The sequence below is a fragment of the Sorex fumeus genome, unplaced genomic scaffold, assembly GCF_029834395.1.
Source record: "Sorex fumeus unplaced genomic scaffold, SorFum_2.1 ptg000265l, whole genome shotgun sequence".
NCBI classification, from domain to species: Eukaryota; Metazoa; Chordata; class Mammalia; order Eulipotyphla; family Soricidae; genus Sorex; species Sorex fumeus.
In genome coordinates, this window is record NW_026606322.1 from 577141 (window position 1) to 593553 (window position 16413).

The 16413-nt window shown below is 43.6% G+C and overlaps 1 protein-coding gene across 1 annotated transcript in view; it reads right to left on the bottom strand.

Moving 5' to 3' along the window:
* Positions 1-223: 223 nt before the first annotated feature.
* The window catches only part of FAM162A (family with sequence similarity 162 member A), a 28994-nt gene continuing 12804 nt past the window's right edge, over positions 224-16413 (bottom strand). Inside the window, exons 2-5 of the mRNA XM_056109434.1 lie at positions 8371-8496; positions 5940-6048; positions 2736-2844; positions 224-489 (exon numbers count right to left, since the gene is read on the bottom strand). Coding sequence (XP_055965409.1) covers positions 397-489; positions 2736-2844; positions 5940-6048; positions 8371-8496 — 437 coding nt within the window. The 3' untranslated portion in view covers positions 224-396. The remainder of the gene's footprint in view (positions 490-2735; positions 2845-5939; positions 6049-8370; positions 8497-16413) is intronic.

Sequence of the window (16413 nt, forward strand, 5' to 3'; positions counted from 1 at the left end):
TCGAGAAGCCGACTTCACTGATGCAGCAAGGCAGTATATTCCACTGGCTTTCCTTCTCAGAAATGAGTACCAGAAGGGAAAAATAAAAAAGCTAAATGCTATTTTGGCTTTTGGGGAGAAATCACTTTAATATTAAAGTTGAACTCTTTTTTCATTTTTATTCTCTCCAAAAAACTGAGAGATTGCATTTTTCTTGAAGCAAAGCCACAAAATATACACAAGCCCCTTTTGAAAGAACATTTATTTATGCCTACAGAGCAGAAATAGAGTATTTGTGTAAGACTGCAAACCATATTTCCATGAAATGGATCTCGTACCACATTCTTTATAATACAGGCTTGACTCAGCAACGTTATCCTGAACTGTGAAAAATCCAGTCAACAGGGACACCTCTCCTTACTCGGTTTTGGCCTTCAAAGCTGCTTCCTCTCTCAGACGAGCTTTCTTTTCTAAGTTCAGGCTTGTTAGAGTCTCATGTCTTCTGGCAGCCTACGAGAAACATATTTGAACGGGTGATTCTAGAAGTTTGGGGAGGATGGTATTTCCTTGGCCTAGGTCAGCAGATTAACTAGGCAATATACACACCGAACAGTTTGCGCTTGCACGCTCCAGCTGTCTTGAATGCTTTGCAGTAGGGTTTCAGATCATCCCTACATTTCCTTCAAGAACAACAGAAAAATGCCTCTATTTTCTCTTCCTTTCTGGCCTCTAGGGAATGGGAGGAGATCCCAGGGGAGCAATTTATTCTTAGCTATTTAAACTCAATTAGTATACATACAATGCATACTGGACCAGAGAGATAGCACAGTAAGTAAAGTGCTTGCCTTACATGTGGCTAGATTCAATCTTTGGAACCCCATAGGGTTCCCAGAGCCCTGCTTGGAGTGATCTCTGAGTACTGAGCAGGGAGTAAGCTCTGAGTCCAGCCACATGTGCCCCAAAACAAAGCAACGCCTATTTCATAAAACTCTAGATATCTTTATGTTCTATCCACAGCTGCGTGTTTTACTCTGGGGGTGGGGGGTAAAAGCCTGCATAAGGTCGAAGGATGAGACAAAAGAGAAAATGAAGAGGGGCAGGAACAGAGCTGTTGTTACATGCCATGAGTCTCCCCAAAGGGCCAATTTTCCGTAGAGACGAAAGAAACCTGGGAGTTCATTTCCTTTTTTTCCTGGACCCTCCGGGGAAAATAAATTAGGTCATGACTGTATTCTAAAAGCACTCAACTCATCAATAATAATAACATCAAAAGACATTAAAAATGGGCAGGTGAAAAAAGAGGGGTGGGAGAAAGAGAGAGAGGAAAAGTGCCTGCCATAGGCAGGTGTGGGGGAAGTAGGAGGTGGAACAGAAACCAGGGACATCAGCAATGAAAAATGTGCACCAGTGAAGGGATGGGTGTTGGAACATTGAACTCCAATCATGAACAACTTTGTAACTGAATATCTCATGATGATTCGATTAAAAAAAAATAGGAGTAGGAAATTTGAATACCTCTTCAGAGGTTATACAGATGGTCAACAGGCAGATGAAAAGACGTAGCGCTCATTATCACTGACCATTAAGGAAATACAAATTAAAACTACAATGAGGGGGCCAGGGACATGGCTCGAAGAGGTGGAGCACATTCCTTGCATGTGAGACCACATTTAATTTCTAAGGCTGATTCTGGAACTATCATCCTCCCTGGCCCAGCAGAGCCAGCCCCAACTCTCTCCCAGCTCTGCTGAGTGTGGCCAAAAACCTTCTTTACTTACACACACACACACACACACACACGCACACACACACACACACACACAATTGAAATGAGTTTGACCTGTGTTGCTTCATATGAAGGTATCTTAATAAGTTTGGCAGCTTGCAAACTTGGCTCTTAAGTGTTATTTTGTCACTAATGAGGAGCTATGTGACTTTGGGAAAATTAGTTAACATTTCTGTTTTTTTGGGCCATACCCGACAGTACTCAGGAATCAATCCTGGGAGTACTCTAGGGACCATATGTGGTGCTGGGGATCAAACCCAGGTTAGCTGAGTGCAAGGCAAGCATTGTACAGCTAGCTGTCCTATTGCTTCAGCCCCCAAAGTAGGTAACATTTCTAAGCAGGTTCCACTTTGACAAAGCTAAGCTATAATTTCCTCATCTAAAAATAAATCCTCATCATCCCCTGACTCTTACAATGTTGTGTGAGGTTCAAATGAAACAAGAGTTTACATTCTGGGGGGGACAGAGTACTCTGGTGATAAGGGTTAATAATGATCTATTATCACCTATGCTCAAAAGATTGCAGGACTAAATTCCTATGTATCTCTTAGGAGGGATGATCCTCAGACATACAGCCAGTCTGGCAGAGCTTGCAGTAGAGAACAGTGGTAAGTGTGATCACCACGCAGTTACAGTGAAGCTAAAGAAGCACATGTATTAGAGCACTTAAGAGACATGAAAAAGTTGTCGCAGAATACTCCATGCCATTCTTGTTTCGCGTTATTTATGACATCTCCATAACGCTCTCCCCTCCCCTCCACTTTACATGCAGCGAGTTCAGTTCTTCACAACCAATTAGGACTTACTCCTTATCCCAGGTTTGATATCCCATAAGACTATGCCTTATTTTGTTCTTCATCGTTTGTCATGAAGAAAACAGCCTCCTTTTCTAATACAATAAACACAGTGCACAGCGATTTCTTTTAAGTGCTTTTTGGAAAACAGAGACAGAGAGGAAATGTGCTCTTACCTTCTTGCCCTCAACAACCATGAAGATGCATCCTACCACTGTCAGGGCCATCATTATATAGCTGATCTTCACCCGCATTCTGTTCTTCGCAGCATCAAGCATCTCAAACCTAATAATACAATGAGATCATGACAAAAGTTAACTCTTCCCTTAAGCTTCTGATCTGTGCATCACAAGCCAGAAGTGCAGTGGTGCCTATAAAAGAAAAAAAAAAAGATGTGGTACCTGGAGGGGCACAACTATGGTAGGATAACACACATTTAAAATAGGAAAAAGGACGACAAAAGTGTAAAGATAGGCTGCAGATATAGCACGACGGAGATAGTGTACATCCTGCACAAAGCTGGTCTGGGTTTGACTCTGGTACTGCAAGAGGTCCCCCAAGCACTGCCAGGAGTGATCCCTGGGAGCAGAGCCAGAAGTTTAGCCTTCAGCATTACCAGGTCTGACTCAAAAATAAACAAGAAGTGAGTGTTAAGTGTGAATGTATTTTATGGGGCCCGAGAGACCAAACGCTTTATAAACTGCCAAGTCCAAACTGATCCATGGCACCACAAGCTCCCCCAGGAACTGCTGGGGAATGACTCCTGAGTACAAGAATAGCCCCCGTGGCCCAAACCTCCTCCTGTCAAGAGAAGATACTTTGTGATATAAAAATTGAGCCACATCCTACCAATACACAATGGGCTTCATCAGTTTCAACACAAAGATCAAGTCAGAAATGAAAGCGGCTATGAGAGAGCTTAATCTTTTCTGTATACCTGGCTCATGCTCTTTGCCTTAAACCAGGAAAAGACGAGCATGTCTGAACTAGCAGAAAGACCCTTTAAAGGATGCTCCCTTGATGTTTTTAGTTTTACTGATGTTTTGCAAAAACTAAATGACAATGAAACAGAGATTGTATTACTTGGCTAAGTGTCTTCTAACTTGTCTTCTGAATGCAGAACCACATGCCTTAACTAAGGCTGAATCATTACTGTTCTCTCTCTCTTTTTTGCCAGGTGGTGGTGGTGGGGGGGGTGGAATCTGGGAGTCACACAGTGGTACTCAGGGGACCATAGCAAGTATCCTCCCCACTGAACTATCACTCCAGCACAGGGGAAGATATTTTTAAATGCTTGGAAGGAGGCACACAGTTTGGGACAGAGTAAATATAGGTACAAGACTTTGAAAGCATATAAGAGGCAATAGACAGGTCTGAAGAGATAGTACAGCTGGTAGGGTGCTTGCTTTGCATCCAGCCAATCAGAGTTCAATACCCGGCACTCAATATGGTCCCCCAAGCACTGCCAGGACTAATTCCTGAGTGCAGAGCCAGGAGTATCCCCTAAGCATCACCAGGTGTAGTACAAAAACAAAACCAATAAAAAGGCAATGTGAGAATAGGGACTCCGTGAAGAAGCAGTCTGGCCGGAGATCCTCAGGTACTGACCGTGGGTCTACAGGCAGGGCGGGCCATGGTACCACTGCTAAGATCAGTGACTTGCTCAGTTGAAAACATGTGCAATCCCACCAGTCACAAACTTACCACCCATGTAGACAGTATTTTAGATGAATTGGTGTTTATATGGAAAGTGACGGAAATCTTTAAAAAGAAAGAAAAAAGTAAAATGCACTGAAATAAGGGCATGAGGTTGTCCCATATTCTGTTGGGGACGAGAGTGGGCAAGTGAAGCAGAGCCTGGTCAGCTCCCTGGGGCCAGAGGCAAGCTCTCAGAATGGCACTGCAGGCAGGACTTGGTGGGGTGAGTGCCTCTTAGAAGCACCTCCCATGCTGACTGAGGAGGAATTCCCACGGCAAAGTCTACTTGGGATCTATCAGGATCCCAGGCATCTACCAATTTGTTTTCTTCTGCAATAGTTAAGAAAACAGGAGGGTACAAGCACAAACTTTCTGTCATTATTTTTTCATCATGCTCTTATTCTCTCTCTAGTACACTGTCACTTGAGCTATGAAGCAGGACAATTGAAGTGAAACTAAGCTAGTTGGACGGGAGAAGCAGAAGGGCTCTCTCTGTTGAATAAAAACAAATAGTTCCCAGGAAAAGAAACCCTGAATGAACCCAACTCTTTCCCAGTCATGACTGGAACTGGAAGCCAGAAGGTTGCAGGGGCAGTTTCTTGCTAGAAGGGAATGTCCAGCAGCTTTGTCCTGAGTTCCCGTCTCTGAAGAGGAAGCCCCACAGGAGAGAGAGCTTCCATTTCTCACACTCTCTTTTGGCCCAGATACAAGTCAATTCATCTTAACATTATGCCTAAGCAGGGGTTCTTAACTGGGGAAATTTTGTCCCAAGGGGACATTCGGCATCATCTGAAGACAACTGAGCACTACTGGCCTCTGGAGGTGGGGACGCTAGGAGTGCGGCTAAACATCTTTTAAAAAAATAAACAAACAAAAAATGATGTTCTTTTAGTTGATGTGCTGTGATTTTTACAAAGATATCCAAAGTAGGGAGGAGGTTCTTCTGTTGTTGTTTTATGGGGGGCCAGACCCAGTGTGCTCGGGGCTTACTCCTGGCTCTGAGCTCAGGGATCACTCCCGGCAGGACTTGGGAAATCATACGGGATGCTGGGGATCGAATCCAGGTTCCCATCAAGGCGAGTGCCTTACCACTGTACGATCTCTCTGGCCCCAAAACATCTTCTAAAGGCAGGGAGCAACTGTGAACTACCCACAACGTTCATGTGGGGCCTGAGACGCCTGGACGCTCATCCTCCACAGTTGCTGGGAAAATCCCAAGACCCTGGCTGGTGCTGGGACCAAGGAGGGCAGCAACGGGATGCACTGTACCAAATGCAGGAGCTGTCTGCTTTTATAAAGATACTGATGTCTACGCTCGAGCAGTTGGCTAGATTTTTTTAAGGGTACACATTATTATCAATATCTGACTAATTTACCTAGATTTAAAGCAAAGTCAGAACAGTTAGTGTCAGTATTTGGTCATACTTCTGGAGCTAAAGGAGAAAATCAAACTGGCTGTCTTGGGAGCAGCTCCACACAGCACTGGGTAACAAACCCAGGATGAGACATCGCAGCCCAGCCCAGCACTGTTCTCACTCCTGGTGTTTGCCGAAGAGGAGACACCCGGAGAAGGGAAAAGGACGTGGTGGAAAGGTGGTGGAAATTGACTCAGAGGAGCTGCCGTTCCTTTGAAACAGCCCAGGGAGAAATAAATCTGCTGCAACACGAAGTTCAGCACTCACGAGATCGTCTCTGGAATTTCCTCTTCCTTCTTGAAGCGACCTGACCAGATGAGGATCTTGCGCTCCCAATCCGTGGGCTTGTGCAGCGGGACTCGGTGCCTGGGCGCGGCTGCAAGCAGAGTGGACAAGAGACCTTACGTCACTCGCATCGTCACTCTGAATTCCACAATCAAAGCTGTTAACTGTGCTTCTTTCACACCAGAAAGGAAAAATGGAGAATTCGAATTTCAAGCTAATTAGAATTTGATTTAAATGGATTCTCTTCAAGATGCCTCATTTCTAAAAGGAGATTCTGATATTCTGTGAGGCTGAGGTGAAATAAAATCATATTTCCTAATATAGGACTGAGGTGTAGAAGCTGAAAGCACACCATGAACAAAAATAGGATGGTAAGGATTAACTAAGAAGAGAACGGAGAGAGGAGTTTGGTTTGACTTCAGTAGAGGAAGAAAAGGACTGTAAATGTAAAGTAAAATCAAATTATTATAGATCTTAAAGGCCAGACTAAGGTTTTTAGATCTTACTTGGGAACCATTATACACTATGACGGAAGGGAAAAGATAAGAAAATTAATCTTTACAACAGATTGACGAGAGAAAGGAAAGATACCATGGCAACAAGTCAAATGGGGCTGTAATGTAAGGACAACAGGAGATGACACACAGTACAAAACTGTAACACTGGAAAACAGGTAAAAAAAAACCCATCTCAGGGTGCCAAAGAATTTGATAATGATGAAATTAAAGGGCAGCCAGGGAGACAGGACATCAGGGAACCCCAGCACCACATGTCTCGCCAAGCAGGGTTGGGGGTGGCCCTGGTGGCTCCAGCACCAAAATGCAGGCTCACTGCACAGAGCTGAGTATTGTAGGGAGTGCCCTACCACACACACCCCACTTCTAAGCCAAGCATGAATAACACAGGACCTCAAATCACACTGTGAAGCAAAATAAAGAGACTGTGCAAGGAATCAGCAAGAAAGAAAGTGGGAAAAGTCATTTTCGATTCAGCGGGTCTAACAATCCAGTAACACACTGGGGCAAAGAGCCAGGGAGGAAGGAAGCGCACAAGGGATGCCCCGAGAAAAGAAGGGAGGAGGCGGCAGAGGGGCAAGAACGGCGCAGAACCACAGGCCGCAAGAAAGGCTCCCTGAAAAGGAAAATTAGAGGAAAAGGAAAAGAAACCCCCCAAGAAACCCCATCCAGTTCCCACGAACTGCCTTCCTCTCCCCTGCACACACACCAGCTCTTTCACTGTTCCTTCCAGTGTTGGCCCTGGCTGTTCCTTCACTTAGCCAGAAGGTTGCCACGTAATACTAAAAGCACTCAAAAAATATCCCAAGACTCAAAGGCGAGGGAAAGGGAGAGAGCTCAAGGGTAGAGAGTGCTGTAAGTCTGCAAGGCAGGCAGGAGATCCCTGGGACTGCAAGGACCCCGAACACCACTGGCCCTTGCCCCGCTGGTCCCCAGCTCCCCAGGTGCCCTTCTGCTCCTCAAAAGAATCAAAGTGCTTGAGAGACAGTACAGGAGGCAAGATTGCCTGAGCACCATCGGGGTTTACTCCTGCACAGAGCCAGGCACAGCACGTGTGGCATACAACAAAACAAATCAGAGGCGAGAAGAGATATTTAGAAACACAGAGCATTGCTGCAGGGACTTTTGGCTTTTTATTTAAAATTGTTTATTATTATTTTTTTCCCATTGTAGGTTTATCTTTTAACCTTTCTGGCATACAACTTTCTAAATACAATCCTCTAATTACATATTTGGTTTTTTTTTTAAGAATGATAATTAAAGACAATTCGGAAAGCATAGATGTAGAAAGAAAGAAAGAAAGAAAGAAAGAAAGAAAGAAAGAAAGAAAGAAAGAAAAAGAAAGAAAAAAGAGGCGCAGGAGAGACAGCTCCAAGGGCTGAGCATATGCATAGCAGGTGGAATCCGTGACACTCTGGCCCCCAGTACCAAGCCAGGAGGAACACTGGATCTAAACCACCTGTTACCCCTGCCCAAGGAAACCAAAAATCCACCTCCAATTCTCCTATTAAAGCATAATTTACTGTGCTTTTATCTTGGTGCTTTTCCTAAATCTTATCTCAATCAGTATATATGTACATGTAATTTAAATGATTCTTTTTGGGGTCATCACAGAATTTGGTATCCTGCATAAGCTCATCAGTATTATGCTTTGCTTCTGGTTCACATTGGCTATGTCTGGGTGCTACTCTCGAGCTTGGTTCTGGGGTTTGGAGGTGGGGGTGGGGAGCTCCCAGCAGTGCTAAGGGCACAGCTGACAGGTGCACAGCCAGACTGGGAGCTCTGAGCTAGGATAGGTCAGGAAGCAGGAAGCCCTGTTCTCATTTCTTTGATTCCAATGCTGTCCTGATCTTCGGGAGCTGCTTCATGGTCAGCTAGAAAAACAAATAAGAACTTACAGGATGGAGTTGTTTTCGGGCTTTCCTGTGGTTTGGTGCAAAATCCATTCATTATCTTCAAATCAGAGTTTCTGGAAAGCCGGGGAGATGAAGAAGCATCTCTTCCAGGTACCCTCAAACAGCTTCCTAGAAAAGAAGAAAATAGGCTCAGAGAAAGAGAACTTGGCACTGTTAAGTACACATTTCATTTTATCAAAATTAATCCATTTGAAAAATCATAGTACAGCAGTTACGGCACATGTCTGACACGCACCCAAGCCAGGTTCAATTGCCAGCACCACATGGTCTGCTGGGCACCACTGGGGTGGCCTGGGTGTCCCCGACCTGGTCCAAGCAGCATCACATTTTCAGGTCACTGCTCTGAAGTGATGACCAGGTTAGCCAACGACTACCACACTCACAAACACTTCTTGGGAAGCTTTCCGGTAAAACAGTAAATCAATAAATATTTTGCTGATTTAAAAAAAAAAGGAATTTATAACAAGCAGCCGTTTATAGCAATTTAGCAGTTGTAAAATTTCATAAAAGTCTAGTTCGTGTATCTTGTCCTATGGCAAAAATGGTTTTCTGGTGAAATTGTGTCTTAGGGCACCTGATGGTGGATTTATTTAAAAAAAAAATCTTACCCCTAACTGTGGTACATAATTGAGAATATGGTTGACAAACTGCACAGCTTTCTGTTCTTAGTCCCCCTCCACTACCCCCACCTTGTGTCACGTGTCTGTTAAAGACACTACATCACTTTTAGGATTTCTGGCTTTCTGGATTTTGCCTAATTTTTCTAACTCCTGTGTTTTCTACAGGCAGATTTTTGAGGATGACTGGATTCAAGTGAGTTTTTATTCTTTCCTTTTATTTAGCAATCCTCAAATTGGTTTCCAGGCAACCCATACAAACTATTTTTTGTTTAAGGTACTTTGGGGAACCTTTGGCTAAACGGTCCTATGTTCCGGATCATTTCAGTTATTCTTTCTCATCTTTAGACACTGAGAACTCTTCTAAGTCGGCACCTGAGTTCTTTAAGCACATCTGCTCATCAGAGTTTCCTTCCTTTCTGATGCGGTATTCCAGGCTCAGTGGGAAGCTTCCTGCTCCTGATCTGGAATCACACATTCCTCCAAGGGGTCCCTTTAAAGAGGGAAGGTTTTCAGGGAGGATCCTTGCTGCTGCGTTTGTCATTCTTTCCAGGCTTTTTAATGAGCTAAGCAAGGAAGGACATGATTTTTTTGTCCCTGTCTGTCATGCCTCTTCATCTATGAAAGAAATGCGGGGGTGGGGGAGGGAGAAGGGGACAGCGCTGTAAAGATAATACCGTAGTAAGGCAAGTACTTTACCCTGATCCAGTTATGTTCCATCACTATGTTCCCCCGGGCATCATCTGGAGTGTCACTGGGCAGAAACGGGAGTACACTCTGGCACTGCCGTCTGTGTTCCACTCCCTGATTCCAATTGTTTTTGAGTTCCTATCAGTTTCTTGCAAACATGTTTTAGGCTTCAGGTATATGGTTTTATGTCTCGACATCTTATAGACTACATTCTGATCACCAACAAGTCCAGTTTCCATCTTAAAACAGAAGGACGCTTTTAAGCTTAGTTTTGGATAAAGGTGGAGTCAAGACGCCAAATCTGGAGAACATATATTCATATCCTCCTGGACACCTGGCCAAGGAGACAGCACATTTTCAGCTGGAGTTTCAGCTATTCACCTTGTCCTGCTCCCATACCAAACTGTGAAATCAAAAAGTCCATCCTGGACCACTAAGTCTTAATGCCCTTCAAAATCTACCTGCCTTTCTGTGCACGCCAGTGACTTAAATTTATATTTTCAGGCACCAGGGATAAATCTGATGATGGTCCTGGTATTTCTGAGATAAAAAAAAAACGGCATTGGGGTGGAATAATAGTATAGCAAGTTAGGGTGCTTGCCTCGCATGTGGCCAACCCAGATTCCATCCCTGACACCCCATATAGTCCCCCAAGTTCTGCTAGGAGTAACTGATCCCTAAGCCCTCAGCACCACCAGGTGTGACCCCCACCCCCAAAGAAAATAGAAGAGAGGAACGCCCAAGACCGTGTTTGTTTATTTGTTTTTCCTTCATCAGTGCTGGATAGCAAACCCAGAGCCTCACACAAGCCAGCCAAGTGCTCTACCCCTCAGCCCCAACCCGCTCTAGGAGAAGAGTGCCCTCCGAGATTCAAAGCTCAGAAGAGAGTTCAAGTAATTTTAATAATATTTTTTAGAGACAATCTGCTTCTTTAATTCCAAATTCATACCTGAGTGTCATTGCAACTTCACATCTTGGAGCAATAAGGGAAGGCAAGAGAGTATAAGAGCAAAATACTGGTTATGGAGATGGGCTCCCAAAGTCAGTTAAAAATAGCAAGTCCTTACTTTTTCTCATGCTATTAAAAAAAACCTTTTTAAATATCACAATTTATATTTGTATAAAGATTTTTAAAATAACACTTAGCAATGGGGTTGGAAAGACTACCCAGTTCAATCCCTAGCACCACATATGATCACACTGAGGCCTGCCAGAAGCGATCTCTGAGCAGAGCCAGGAGTAAACACCGAGGACCATCAGGTATGGCCCAATCCTCCCATCCCCATGGAAAAAAAAATGAAACTTAGTAATGTTAAATAAACCTTATACTTAAATTTAAAACTTTTTGTATAATCTCATCATAAAATTCATTTTTTCTTTTTCTTTGCCGCTTCCCATTTTTATTGAGGTACCATGCTGTACAATGGAATTCTTTTTTTTTTTTTTGAATGTAATTAACTTCTGGAGCTAAAGACACCTGAAAGTCCTTAGCTATTCAGAATTTTATTTTTTTAATTTATTTATTGAATCACTGTGGGAAAAGTTACAAAGTTTTCAGGTTTAAGTCTTGGTCATGCAAATATCAAACACATTTCCCCTGACCAATACTTATTTTTCACCACGGAGAACCCCAATAAACACCCCCCCCAACCCTCCCAATGCCTGTGAGGCAGATGAATTCTAGTTAACACTCTATCTACTTTGACTCGATTCATTGTTTCGACAAAGGATGCACCATTACTATTTAGAGTTTACAACCCCAAATCAGACATGCTGAAAAGGCATTGTGAAATAATTAGTTTTCTAGAACTGGTCACAAGAATTAAATTATGTTGCACGGCCACAATAGCGGCTGCATGATTTTGGATTTCTGGTATTTTATTTATTAACCCTGGAAGTATTTCTGCTGAGAGTCAGATAATTATGAGATTGGTTTCTGTGCTCTGGAGCCATGGCCGTGCCGGAGAGCCGCTCGTGGGGGGCAACTCGTGATCTCAGTAGGGCGTGAAGGACGAGCCGGGAACGCCCCCCTTCCCATGAGGTTTCAGTTGCCCCATCACGACCAGCCAGCTCATACCTGGCTTTCCACAAAGCTCCCAAGTGGCTGCCATCTTTCTTTCCAGAGGGAAAAAGCATCCTTTTCATTTTAGATGCCTTTCAAAATCTGCCTGCCTTTCTGTGCATGCAAATTTAAAAACTACAATTCAGTGACTTATTGTTATATTTACAAAGTTGTGTATTGATCACCATCTGATCCCGGCAGATTTTTTTTTTTCCCCCTTTATTTTATTTTATTTAAAGTTGTAGATTTACAATTTTTTGTGCTTTGGTTTCAATTATACAATGATCAGATACCCATCCCTCCACCAGTGCCCATTTTCCACCACCATGGATAATATCCCTCCCACCCCCATCCCCCCATCCCCCCATCTCTGTGGCAGGGCAATCCCCTGTGTTCTCTCTCTCCTTTTGGGTGTTGTGGTCTGCAAAAGAGGCATTGAGTGGCAAACATGTTCAGTCCATAGTCTACTTTCGACATGCATCTCCCCTCCTGGGAGGATCCTCCAAACATCCTTTATTTGGTGCTCCCTTCTCTATCTGAATAGCCCTTTCCTCTAGGATACCCGGCTGGCCTCTAAGTTATGGAGTAATCCTCCTGGTGCTGATCTCAGCTATTCTTGGGTATTAATCTTATACTTTGTTACTTTATATCCCCCAGATGAATGCAATCTTTCTATGTCTATCCCTCTCTTTCTGACTCATTTCGCTTAGCATGATACTTTCCATATTGTACCACTTGTATGTAAATTTCATGACTTCATCTTTTCTAACAGCTACATAGTACTCCATTGTGTAGATGTACCAAAGTTTCTTTAACCAGTCATCTGTTCTTGGGCATTCAGGTTTCTTCCAGTTTCTGGCTATTGTAAAGAGGGCTGCAATGAACAAACAAGTGCAGATGTCACTTCGACTATACATTTTTGCCTCTCTGGGATATATTCCCAGGAGTGGTATTGCTGGGTCAAATGGGAGCTCAATTTCTAATTTTTTGAGAATCGTCCATACTGTTTTCCAGAAGGGCTGAACCAGTGGACATTCCCACCAACAGTGAAGGAGTGTCCCTTTCTCGCCACATCCACGCCAGCATCGGTTGCTTTTGTTCTTTTGAATTTGGGCCAGTCTCTGAGGTGTGAGATGGTATCTCATTGTGGTTTTGATCTCCGGCAGATTTTTATCACTATCAATCACTACCTACTAGTTCCCTGCCCACATCCTAGGAAACCATGAATCAACCTTGCTCCATGGATTTGCATATTATGAATATTTTATATAAATGCCAGCTTTTGACTGACTTTTCCCCCTTGGACAGGTTTTCAATATTTATACAGTTAGTGATTATCAGTATTTCTTCCACGGACAAATTTCATTCCATTGCATGAATACTGCAGTTCTTGTTCATGCATTAATCAATGGATAAAATTTGGATGATTTCTTTTGTGGGGAGGGGGTACAGCCCCTTTTGGCTATCCTTTCTTCTTTCCTTGGCAATTCCCAGTCACATCTGGAGGTGCTGAGGGGAAGGCAGTAGTGGGATCATCCTCAGGGCTATGTGAATGCTAGGCATGTCCTCTACCAGCTGTTTCGCCAGCCCTCAGTTGCACTGCTGACTCACTGAACTCTACCCAGTCAGTCAAGGAACTGCTAGACTGTCTTCAAGGAGCTAAAACGTTTTTCTCTTCTACTAACAATGTATGAGAATTCCAATTTCTCTACATCTTGAACCACATCTTTTTCATCTTTAAGGCCATGCTTTAACTTCCGTGAAGGATGCCATCATCTTATTCTTGGCCTGTAGTTCTCCTCTAATCAACATTATGAATCCCTTGTGTGGTTAATGGCTGTTTGTAAGTTTCTCTAGAGAAACGTACATGCTGTTCCTTGCCCATATTTTATTATGGAATTTTGCTTTGCTTTTTGGTTGCTGGGAATTAAACCCAGGTCCTCATACATGCAAGGCATGCACTCAGTGCTGAGCCACCTTCCGGACCTCCTCTACTCATTTTTAACTGCATTGTTTTTATTACTCTTGAATAGTAAGAATTCTTTATATACTCTGTATATAAATTCCTTCTCTGAGAGCCAATACGCAGATATTTCTTCCCATTTCATAGGGCATTCTTTCATGTACTGATACTCTTCACAATTAAGTTTGAATGAAGTCCCAATATTTCCCTTTCCTTTTGCCGCTTGAGCCTGTGATCACAGGCTTGATCACCACTGCCTGGCACAGGGCTTTCCAGGCGGTGTTCGGAGGCACAGGGTCCCTTCCAGCAATTCTCCGCCAATCTGCAGTGGTTGAATGCACTCGGTTAAATGCCAAGGGAGTGGTACTGGGGGGTTCCCCAGGCCACCCTAGAGGTACTCAGGGTCCTCTGGGCTATGCCCATCAGTGTTCTGGGAACCATGTGTGGTGCAAGGGATGTAGCCAAGGTCAGCTGCATGCAAGGCATATGCTTTAACCTCTGAACCATCTCTCTGCCTCCAACTTGATCATTTTTCTTGGATAAATCTTATTCAGATGTCGCAAGTCTCTGCTTATTTTCTAGAGCTCTTAAAAAAAGCAGACTTAAATTTTTTGGAAATTTTTTTTTTCACATAGAAATGGATTTTCAGAGGTCTTTACTATAATATACCAATAAAATTTGGGGGTGACCCGCACCCCCAAATTTTCTAGGTTGCTGGGAATTAAACCCAGGTCCTCAGTTTTCTAGGTCTACAATGCCAATTTTGCCTGTTTGGGGATGTGCACTAACAGTGCCACCTAGTGGCAGAAGTGCTCACTATCAGGAAAGCAGATTTATTATGCTCTATTTCCACATTTTAAATGCTAAAATGTAGTGTTCACCAGTCAGATTTGATGATTTAAATAGAAAAACAAGGGCTGGAGAGGTAAGGGCTGAGTACATGTGCTTCCCACAAGAGGCCCCTGTCAATCACAACACCACATGGACCCCCAGCAATGCTAGGGGCTGCCAGGGAGTACTTGTAGGCGTGGTCTCCGACCAAAACCAAGTGGTCTGGAGGATGTTTGTCTTGCATGAGCCAGACCCGGGTTTGATCCCCAGCACCAATTATGGCCCCCGAACCCACCAGGAGTGATTCATGAACACTGAGCTAGGTGGGAGCCCTAAGCACTTCCAGTGTGGCATTAAAAAAAAAGAAGAAAAAGAAAAAAAAATATGAGAGCTTTTGATAAAACCCTTGGAACACAGATTTGGAATTTGTTTTAGTTTGGGGGCCACTTCTGGCAGTGCTCAGGGCCTACTTTGGGTTCTGTTCTCAGGAGTGACCCCTGCAGTGCTCAGAGGACCACGGCAGGGATTCAAATCAGGGTAATGCAAAGCAAGTGATTCTCTTGTACTACCTCTCTGATCCCATTAAACATTGATTTAGTGTGGTTTTTTCTTCTTTTTATAGAATCACTGTGATAGAATGTTACAAAATTGTTCACGATTGAGTTTCAGTCATACGATGTTCCAACGCCCATCTCTCCAGTGTGATTTTCCAACACCAGTGTTCCCAGTTTCTCTCCCACCCCTTCAAGCCACTCCCCACCCCAAGGTGTTTTTCAACATGATAGAAAACATACATCTTCAAAAATATTTCTTAAGCACTTCTCAACTTTACCTCTAGGATAGTCAGAATTTCTGACAAAGGTAATTATGGAGTTCCCAGAAGAAAGGAAAGCCTTTGAACCCCTCCAAGAGTATTGCATAGCATGCTAGACAAAAACAAAATTACTTACGGCTGGGATTCTCAAAATCCCTTGGCAGCAGAACCATCCCAACCCAGCCCATCGGGGTGCTCCAACTCTGATTTCAAGTCCCTCAGTGGGTGCTGGGATCCACGTTTCCTTCTGAGATTTTTTTTTAAATTAGTGAACTCTGATTTACAAAGTTATTGATAGCTGAGTTTTAGAAATATATTTCAACATCAATCCCACCACCAGCCTCAACCTCCCTCCACCAGTGCTCCCACAGTCCATCTCCTGATGCCATGCACCACCCCATGCCCCATCAGGCAACTTGACAGGAACAATACAAAGTTGATAGGAACAGTACAAAGTTCAGATCTCAGAGTCACTTGGATATAGGCTACACCACTCACCCATATCACCAGTATAACTGAAGCCCTGATGCATGTTCACCATTACTTCCCATTCTCTTCTTCCTCCCTTGACTTCTTTCCTTCTTTGTCTGTCTCCTTTCTACTGGGGCCCAAGGTTATCTAGGCATCCCTCCTTTACTACAATACACTTCCTCATTTTTAAATTGTAAAATACACATAACACAAGGCTTCCCACTTAACTATTTCTTAAGTGCCACTATCACCATCACCCATCTATCTCTGGGACTTTTCCCTCTTCTCCAGAGAACAGTGGTAAGATGTGACCTGAAAGGTCCCAATTTCATGCCACCCTGTCCCCTCTCCTTCTGCCAGGGGCTAAGACAAAATGATCAATAGGCAGTCAGATAAGACCCTGATCCTTCAATTCCTTAAATAGGATAAGTAAAAGTAAAGTAAAGGCCCTCCCGTTGATCATCGATTTGCTCGAGCGGGCCCAGTAACGTCTCCATTGGAGACTTTGTTGTTACTGTGGATGGAGAAAATAAATCAACCAGCAGGCGCCAGATAGTACTGCAGGTAAGGCGCCTCC